At 38.4% G+C, this 10,224-nt stretch overlaps 1 protein-coding gene across 1 annotated transcript in view; it reads right to left on the reverse strand.

Annotated features, from left to right (window-relative positions):
• Nucleotides 1-1,461: 1,461 nt before the first annotated feature.
• The window catches only part of LOC107555781 (synapsin-2-like), an 11,173-nt gene continuing 2,410 nt past the window's right edge, over nt 1,462-10,224 (reverse strand). Inside the window, exons 2-12 of the mRNA XM_016238686.1 lie at nt 8,653-8,848; nt 5,536-5,593; nt 5,353-5,444; nt 3,472-3,628; nt 3,298-3,387; nt 3,146-3,208; nt 2,914-3,056; nt 2,744-2,818; nt 2,555-2,642; nt 2,257-2,394; nt 1,462-2,033 (exon numbers count right to left, since the gene is read on the reverse strand). Of these exons, the coding sequence (XP_016094172.1) occupies nt 1,899-2,033; nt 2,257-2,394; nt 2,555-2,642; nt 2,744-2,818; nt 2,914-3,056; nt 3,146-3,208; nt 3,298-3,387; nt 3,472-3,628; nt 5,353-5,444; nt 5,536-5,593; nt 8,653-8,848 (1,235 nt within the window). The 3' untranslated portion in view covers nt 1,462-1,898. The remainder of the gene's footprint in view (nt 2,034-2,256; nt 2,395-2,554; nt 2,643-2,743; nt 2,819-2,913; nt 3,057-3,145; nt 3,209-3,297; nt 3,388-3,471; nt 3,629-5,352; nt 5,445-5,535; nt 5,594-8,652; nt 8,849-10,224) is intronic.

Genomic DNA, 10,224 nt, shown 5'->3' on the forward strand with positions numbered 1-10,224 from the left:
TCCCCATAGCGACCCTTAGAGGACGCAGTTCGAAGTTTCCATGAAAGGGAACAGCTTATAAGTATTTAGGGATATGACTTGACGAGAAGTTAGCTTTTGATGTACATATTGATTACTTGGTGAAAAGACTTAAACCAAGATTGGGTTTTTTATTTCGGGAAAAAAAAGTTTTTCCTTTGGAGCTAGAAAGCAAATTATACAGAGTACATTTTTACCCATTCTAGATTATGGAGATGTTATTTACATGCATGCTTCTACGTATTTATTGAAAAGGCTGGATAGTGTTTATCATGCTGCATTGCAATTTATATTTTATATTTTTATAACAATTTATAACAAATGCTTGCTCACGTACTCATCATTGTTTGCTGTATAATAAAGTTGGTTGGTCCTCTTTTATATCAAAGAAGGAAATCACATATGTTAGTGTATACTATAAATGCATTGTTGGGCATGCTTCCAAATTACATCTCTAGTCGTTTATGCTTAAGTAGAAAGAATTATATCACCAGATCATCAAATGGGATTCAATTAGAAATGCCCGGGGTACATTAAGAGCATGGAAAATCAGCTTTCTCTTACTATGCTCCGTGGTTGTGGAATGTATTTCAAACTAGAAACAATTCCTTCTTTGAATATTTTAAAAAATTTAGTGCAGTGTTTAGCAAATGAACCATGTTGTGGTTTTAATTAATTTACTGATTTATGATTATTGTTTTTGCTTTGGTTCTATATAATTTTGTCTTGTGAGGTGTGATGTTTGTGAAATTTTTGTACGGTCATCTTGGCCAGGACTCCCTGAAAGAAGAGATTGCTTTTATCTCAATGGGACTTTCCTGGAAAAATAAAGGATAAATAAAATAAAATAAAATAAGAGTGTTCGGTGTTTGTTCAGAGTTTTATTTTTATTGCTTATTATTATATTATTTCAGTAATAGAGCTTTCATCCATTGTAGCAAATAAATTTCACCATATTTTATAACACATTTACAATACTAGAAGTACATAGACAATGATATCTATTATTTCAACAGTGATGTCATAAAAGAACATACACACATTACCTTTCAACACACAGTGACACACACATTTGATCATGCAATTAAAATGTATATATTTATACTGTATAGTCTCCATACTTTAATGTATATATACATTCTCACACACACACACAGGTTTCCGTGTTTTATGGGGTCATTTCATATCACATACTGATAAAAAATGTATAGCCTGAATGCACTGTAAGTCGCTTTGGATAAAAGCGTCTGCTAAATGCATAAATTTTATTTTATTTTATTTCATAGGCATAATGGTTTTATACTGTACAAACTGTATTTTCTATCCCCTTACCCTAACCCTACCCCTAAACCTACCTCTCACACAAAACACAGCATTTTTTTCAAAAAACGTCCTTCTGTTTGATTTATAAGCTTGTTTCCTCATGGGTACCAAAAACAAATGTCCCCACAAGGTCAACATTTACTGGTATTACTATCCTTGTGGTGACTTTTGGTCCCCTTTACCATAGGGAATACCAGGTACACACACACACACACACACACACACAGTAACTCTTTGAACACCATATACTGAAACATAACACAAGACATAAAACAAGAAAAAAAGAAGTACAAGGAAAGAGTGGCACTGAACACTAGGCACGATCTGCTGTATCACCACACACAACAACCCTGAAGAGACAACCGCTTCACATAGAAACAAAGCAACCATCACAAGCGCAGAACAGTGAAAGTTACACAGTACAGCCTGAAATACCGATCAGGCCCAAATTAAGACTTTTCTTACAGATTATTTGTTCCCTTGCACCTCAGGTCACTGTCTGAATGTTTGAACACAACCTGTCGGGAGTTTAAATGCTTCGAGCTTTCATGGTTGTATTAGTTTGCCTGCACTAATTTTGGTCCCACAGCAACACCATTGCAGTCAAGAATGTACTGCAAACAGCCTTGTGGAGGAGCTTTCTGTGGTGGGCCGTGCTTTACTTCAACCACAGCATCCTTCTCAACAGCATTCTGAAAGAAACAAGCACATCTGCTCATACAAGTGACATTCACAACAGAGATGTATTAGTTTTACCCTCCGAGCTGCTGACATGCTCTTACTGTATGCTCTGCACTATAGATAACTTGCTTTGAAAATCAAACATCAAAAATTAAAGGTAAAATGCTGTCTTATTCTGTAAGTTAGGTCAGATGTTTTTGTTTACATCATGTTTGTCTTTGTTACATCATCTACCTTTCTTGGTTGAATAGCAGTTGGTCTTTTGGGATTTTGTGCCATAACATGATTCAATTTGGCAACGACCATGTCTGCTATTAGCTGCTGGTCCTCGGCCTGATGGTCTCCCACTAATGGCATAGATGAACCAATTACCTAATCAAAAAAACACAGATATTAGTAATATTACATAGAGAATAAAACACAATGGTTGAATTTGTAGAAGAAAAACTACAAAACAAAAATGCTCTACAGCATCTGTATATGTCATATCTATACAACTAGCATGCAGCTCTTCCTAAAGTATAGCACATACCTCAGTAATGTAATCTTTTCCATCTTTTCCATGAAGGAAAAGGAGGCCTCCAAATATTTCACTGCAGGTGTCAACCCAAAGCTTATACCTGCAGAACAATGCAACTTGCTTGGTCATGTCTGAAGCATACTGCTTACCTTACATACTTGTAGCAGATACTTTAAAATGTGCCATTATTGTTAGGGTTACCTGTCAGTCATAGCCACCTGCTCCACCATGGCAGTGCCAGTGTTGGACTTCCAGTTACCTGAGACTGACGTCCTCCTATGAAACGAGGAGCATTCTTCATCTGTCAAGAACAGCATTCAGCTAAATCTGAGATGTGTTCAGAAACTCTACAGAAAAGCATTGTTACTCACACGTAAGCTTTGTAATCATTTCCTATTTTCTGAATCCTGATGTCGTATTTGGCTTCGATGAATGGTTCACATGTGCTGTAGGTCTGAGTGATGGCCACCACACTCACTATGTCCTGAAACTTTGTGTGGTTCTCTACTTTCACCTTAACAACACATATGATTTGATTACATGCTTAACTACACATGAACACGCATCGCTTCTTTACTGTTATCGCTTCAGTTTAAACATTACCTTCCCCACACCAGAGTGAGCGTGCCCAATTTTCACGACAACAGGGAATGCCGGCATGGTCACCTAGTTTGTTTTCCCACAAATAGAGTATTTATTTAATTATGCAGATATAGTCATCACTGGAAGAAAATGTTTATGGAGCAATCGCTTACCATTTCTTTATAGTTGGGATAGAACGTCTGTTCAATTAATGGGAATTTCTCCTGTCCAAGTTTCTTGCATGTGCTGATCAGACATGCAAACTGCAGGTAGGTTTGGAGAGATGAGTTTGGATCAGATATCTATCAAATGATACGTCACGTCAGATTGACCATTCTCAAACTTACTGCCCAGGGTTTGTCACAGAGGTTGTAAATGGACTCCAGGGAGTTGATGCTTGGAATGCCGGCGTACTGCAGTCCGATGATTAAGTTACGGAAGTCTTCATTCTCTGCCATGCTGTAAGCATGCTGTCGGATCAGGACAAAGTCAGGCTTAAATGACCTGTAGGGGAATATATCACACACAAAAGTAATTTTTGCAATGTGGTTGTATATGTTGCGTTATTTATAAATATGCAACCAACTGTCCAATTGTGGAAGCACCAATTACATCACGTTTATCACACTGACAGATCAGCGTGCAATCAGGGAGTCCTGCCTGCCTAGTACATAACTCATCGCAGCCTGGTTACATACTAGGAATTCTTGTTTTCTTCCCCTGTGAAGATTGTGGAAACTGCACTGAAAATGCATTCATGTATTTAAATCCTGTTCTGCTGTTGGCTGGGTTTGTCTTTTCACTAGAGTGAACCTCACAGGTATTGCGGGTGAGGAACATGAAGCCCTCCCATCTTCTCGACAATGATGAAGATGAGGAAAATGACTCTATCCTCCCACCTATCCTTCATCTTGATAATGTAGCAGCCAGAGTGGAGACACCTGCTGTCAGATTAGACCTCATGGAAGTCTGCTGCAGGGCCGCGGCCAAACTTCCATCGAATGGTTCTCTCAACAGGTGGGCCGAGGAGCAGAAAGGATCTCTGTGATGGTAAAAGGCTGTCATCACATCGATTAGACAATTCAGTCCAGCTGTCCCGGCATGCATTGTGGAGATGAAGGCACTGAAACAAACCTTATTCTCACAGTGTGCCTGTTAAGGGTTTTGCATGGCTGGGTATTCAAGATATATGGGGGAACTGGGGCTAGACCTCAGTCTGCCCACGTGAAACTTCACGCAACAGTCCAAGAGGGGCTTCTGAGATTACCGCACTCATTGCCAAACCGGCTCAGGCTAAGGCAAAACAGTCCTGCCAATCCTCAAGGCGGGAAAAAGTGGAGGCTATGTACTGTAGGGACAGAACTATTCACCACAAAGTGACAGAGAGTAGCACTGGGGGGGGGGGGAGTAGCACTTTTCTTCCTCCCCCAGAGAATATGGATATTTTTCTTACAAAAACGCATCGATTCGCTACAGGAGGCCTTTGTTCACCCCCCGGAGCCATGTGAGACACCTTTTTTTTATGGATGGGCGATTTTTATTGAACTTCTTTTGGACTGATGCACGCAACACCCGCTGAGTGCCATGAAACCGCTTGAAAGATCAAAGACAATTTTTTATATAACTCCGACTGGATTCGTTTGAAAGAAGAAAGTCATATGCACCTAGGATGCCTCGGGGGTGAGTAAAACGCAGCCTAATTTTCATTTTTGGGTGAACTAACCCTTTAACAACAGTTCAATCCATTGAACGCACTGTACTTCTTTCCCTCACATCCTCGTTTTTCACTTCTGTCAAAAAGTAAATATGGTGCTTCCGTGATTAAGGTCTATACTATAATGTCTTATATAGTAATTTTAGACAGTGTTTTGAATGTGCCTCTGAAGACTGAGTAAACCGATTTGCGTAATTACACAGACGCATTGTCTTGGTGACAAGCCACTTAAATCATTGTGAAAGGGCTTTTATTACAATTGTTCTTTATTACATCTCAGTATAATGATATAGCTTTTATGTGTGACACATCAAATCAGATCTCTCTGAGTGGGTTAATTTAGCTTTCATACTGATTGAAGGTTAAGAAATTTAGCTGGCTGTTATTGTATGCACAATAACAAAATCATACAGAAACTGACATTTTTAGATAATATACAATCGTTATTGCACATTAACTCAGTTATTGCTGTATAATTTGAATAGCTTGAGGTAAATTTTAAATGCCAGTTTACCTGTCAACTTTGTTTTCACTCTGCAAAACCAGCACAGCCACGTTATATGATCCATTAGCATGAGCCACGACACTGATGTCACCAAACTCAGCCTGAAAAACACAATCAATCAATCAATCAGTAACTGAATAAATAAGAATATTTTGATTGATTTGATTTGTCTTGTAACTTTCATAAACTCACCTGTTCAACTTTAATATCATAATCTCCATTCAGTTTTTTCCCTCTAAAGAGTTTGGTCCTGTAGAAAAGGGGGGGGGGGGGTAAAAAGAGATTTAAAAAGGACTAAAATATACTTTTTTTCTGTTCATAATAATCAAAATAAATTGGATCATACAGAAATGCATTCATATTTCATTCAAATACATAAGTGAAATTAACTTGACTTAATATTACATAGTAATACATAGTAATGCGCTTTATCATTTGAGAGTTCATTAATAATCCCTTAAAGGAGATATTTGTACCTAAAAGGTGCATATTAATACCTTAATAGTAGCAATGTGGTACTATTACACTTAAGGTACTACTGCGAACCTTTTAGCGGTGAAAGGGGACAAGGATGTCCTTTATAGTGTACTGCCCCAGTGACAAGCTGTTGTACAATTGTTATACATTTTTTTTGCGGGAATGTATATGAAAGTGGTATTTGTGCCTTGCATGTTGGCATGAGGATGATGGCATATTGTGCAGTGGGCTAGTTACCATGGTGATCAACAATTTTACTCATTTTTTCACCTGAAGCAGTTCATGTGACATTCCAGGAATTCCTCGATTGAATTGCCTTGCTACAACGTGAATCAATGTTTTCACTTCAACTTAAGGTTAGACACACACAGACACCAACTAAATGATTATATAAAATAATTACAAAAATATATATAATAATAATACGTTTATATAAAAAAATGGATGACTAGTAATTTCATCACATATTCATTTTCATAATATTTCATAATATTCAAATCCGTTAAAGGATTTCTAGGCTGCATTAAATAGGACAACTGGATCATCGTACTACATCGTTAGAAGAATGGCATCTACGCTAATATTAGTCTCTTTCATTCTAATTCTGAGGTCACTGTAGCCATATGGATTCAGTCCAGATGGTGGATCAGCACCTAGAGACGACCTCTACAGCCCTGAATGTCAGCGGAGATCATGTCAATTAGATGCACAGATAGATAGACATGCATAGATAGACAGATCCCCTGTGAAGACCTCGTCACCTCGACGACCAGTGGCACAAGACCACGGGAACCAGACGAGTCCTCTGCTTAATCTGACCTGTGTTGCTGACTGTTGTCATCTGTCACTGATGGCGTTTTGGTTTCTTTGGCTTGCTTAGTTGGAGACTCTTGACTGATTGCACAGACACTATTGAAGAGAGCTGAACTGATGATGACTGAATCATCAATGAACTAACTTTAGCTGGAAATGGCTCTTTGTTATTGTCTTCTTGCATTACTGACAAACTATTTTCCTGTTTAACACTGTAAAGCTGCTTTGACACAACCAGTATTGTATAAAACGCTATACAAATAATGGTGACTATTAGAGCTACAGTGATAAAATAGCAGCCAAACTGGATGTTGGTTGCTGAGCTACTGCCATCTCAGTAACATGAAGAGCTATAATTCAGACCAGTGGAGTTTAAACTTCTTGTTAGTAATTACACATTTCACCAACAGTGTCATTCAGTGCAGTGCACTAATTTCAGGGACTGCTCCTTTGCTGTCGGATATTATGTTGGCAGAACGGACTAAAATCACAGCTGATCATTTCTCTGTCACCCCTACTTTGCAACAGATGTGCACTGCTGATCCACCTTTAAACAACAAGAAACATGTACATAATACACACATAACACAACAGACCTCCTTCCTGACCCTTCACATAAACACACAAACTAATGGTCACGTTGGATATTAGTGATCCATTTAATCCCAAATTATTCTCATCTAAACATGTGTATTACACACATTACTCAACAATTACTCTAATAAAATAATTAACACTTCTCTAAAGGTATGAATGTCCCGTGAGCAAGATTTAATGGAATAAGATCCATATTATTAATATTAATAACAGACCCTTTAAACATAAAATGTATTTAATATAGTACCTGTTGTACCTGTATCCGTATTATAGGTTATTACATGTGTTTTGGAGCTTTGATACAGACAGGATTACTTACACCAAACATAAAAATATGATATGATATGATATGATATGATATGTGACATCTCAAAGCAGCTTGAAAGCAATCAGTTTAGTCAGTTTGTCTGTCTCTGAACTCATTCTCTAAATCTTTGACGCATATGGGGGAAGTCATGGCCTAATGGTTAGAGAGTCGGACTCGTATCCCAAAGGTTGTGGGTTCGAGTCTCGTACCAGCAGGGATTGTAGGTGGGGGGAGTGAATGTACAGCGCTCTCTCCCACCTTCAATACCACGACTGAGGTGCCCTTGAGCAAGGCACCGAACCCCCAACTGCTCCCCGGGCGCCGCAGCAAAAAATGGCTGCCCACTGCTCCGGGTGTGTGTGCACTGCTGTATGTGTGTGTGCACTGCTGTGTGTGTGTGCACTGTGGCTGGGATAAATGCAGAGCATTAATTCCGAGTATGGGTCACTATACATGTCACTTCACTCACTAAAAAAAAAAAAATACTGTATCACAAATTAACAGCGTACCCTCTGCAAGACTAAACAGTATGTGACCATTTCTTCTGTATACTAATGCAAATACAGGTTTAAAGGATATCATGCATTTGCTATAATTCACACTAATCTTTTGAGGAAATGACAGAGATTGTTGTCATCAATTTGCAGAGTCCACTTGATTTATCTAAACGCAGGAAATGCCTCAGATATTCCTGCTCCTTAAATTCACCCATTCTTTCACATTGATATTAATAATTCACAATAATTTTCTAAATAACCACATTGTTGTGTGTTAAGTTGTCACCTTGTGTTAATACCACGCTCACACTATAGACAGTGAGTGTAATATCATTACTAATCAAACACACTTTAGGCATGTAGATCAGTGAGACTTAAGATTTATTCAGTGATGGCGTTGCCTTTTCCCAGTCAATAACAACATGAAGCTTGTGAATGAAAGATGTTAATTATGAAAGTGTGCCTTTACCATATCTTCTTGCTTTTCTCCACCAAACAAAATTCAACTATTAAACTTTGCACTAAATACATAACTCAACAGATAAGGATTTAAAAAATGAGGAGAAGCCTAATACAGCCTGATTATCAGGGCGCTCAAGTGAAAATCGTCGCTCTCACCAGTCCTGTTGTGGTTCATCGATGACCAGCAGGAGCTTGTGTCTCTTGGATGATGCAGGCACAGGCGTTTGCTCCACCAGCCCTGCTGAGGCGGCCGTCTGCTTCACCACACTGGTGATGGAGCTGAAGAATCCCGTGCCCAGAGGCTGCGGTTGGATGGGGTTTCTCTCCTGGCACGGGGACACTGGAGCTGGTCCTGAGGTTGGTCCGGGAGGCATAAATATCATCTCATCAACGCCCCTCAAGTAAATGTCGCGAGATTTTGGCATAGGACGGTTACCTTTCAGAAGGAGCCCAGGAGCCCCTCACTGCAGCTGCAGAGCCTGTGGTTTATACCAGTGGTGCTCGCTGCAGAGACAAATGGGAGGGGCTAGACCTCTAGCTCCTCCTCGCTGGATCTAGTGGGCGGGGCTTGAAGCGCTATCACGCGCCACCATGTGGCTGTTAATGTTATTGCCAGTTCAACCGTGATGGAAGTAAATGCTTGTTTTGATGCGCAAGATGCTGGCATAGATAATATTGGCTTATTTTACTCTAATACTTGTCATGATTATAACTGATTTTTTTCATCATGGTCAGTATCGTTTCTGTGAAAAACGGCATTACGTAAATACTTTTTTAAAATAGTGCTTTATTGTCAACAAATAGCATGCACAATTCCATATCCCACTGTATTACGGAAATACTTGATAAGAACATTACTCACACTATATATATGTGTGTGTTTCTAACACCTTTTTAAACTTTGTGTCTATGTAAACTTGCCATATTATTTTCTCCTTATTAGAATAGTTTCCTCACTTTTGAAGTTGCTTTGGATAAAAGCGTATGATATGATTATGTAAATTACTCGACTTAGCAGACAATGTGAATTTACTATCTGTGCACCCCTCTTTAATTTTTGGCCACCGCATTAACGTGTGGGTTATTTATGAACTAAACTAAATCATCTGATTAATTGTAATAAATAATAAAGTTAGACTAATTCATGCAATCTGCCCATTTTTGTATGTATATGTGAATGCATGAACTCCAACAGGCTGGTTGTAATTTTTTTATTATATTGTAAATTTAAATGGAATATTGACGGTAATTTTAGATACTCAACCTTCATGCTCTGAGATTAGTGAGGCATCCTCTCCAACATTTGGGATAAGATAGATGTAATTTAATAGTCACATACTCCACTGTCCTACAAGTGATGCACTCGATTTATTTGTTTCTATTAACCCAAATTAGCAAAATGTGCATCTAAACATAAAATAAATCTTAAATCTAGATAAAATGTCATAAAATAATATCATAAATATATTTCAAGAACACAACACTTCTTTCACACAAACTTTTAATGAAATTTTACAAAACAAAAATCAATATCTACATTATAGTAACAGTAACCCACTGGTAGATTCACAAATGAGGGTTGTGTAAACAAGACACACGGATAGCTCTTTTGTCTCGTATGACCTGCGAGAATAATTCCATGTCCTCTCTCTGAAGAGTGAAAAGGAAGGGAGCCCGAGTTTGATCTTCATCCCTTTCACCTTCATAAAACATGGTGTTTATGAACAA

Source organism: Sinocyclocheilus grahami, unplaced genomic scaffold (genome assembly GCF_001515645.1).
Source record: "Sinocyclocheilus grahami isolate Dianchi unplaced genomic scaffold, SAMN03320097.WGS_v1.1 scaffold545.1, whole genome shotgun sequence".
NCBI classification, from domain to species: domain Eukaryota; kingdom Metazoa; phylum Chordata; class Actinopteri; order Cypriniformes; family Cyprinidae; genus Sinocyclocheilus; species Sinocyclocheilus grahami.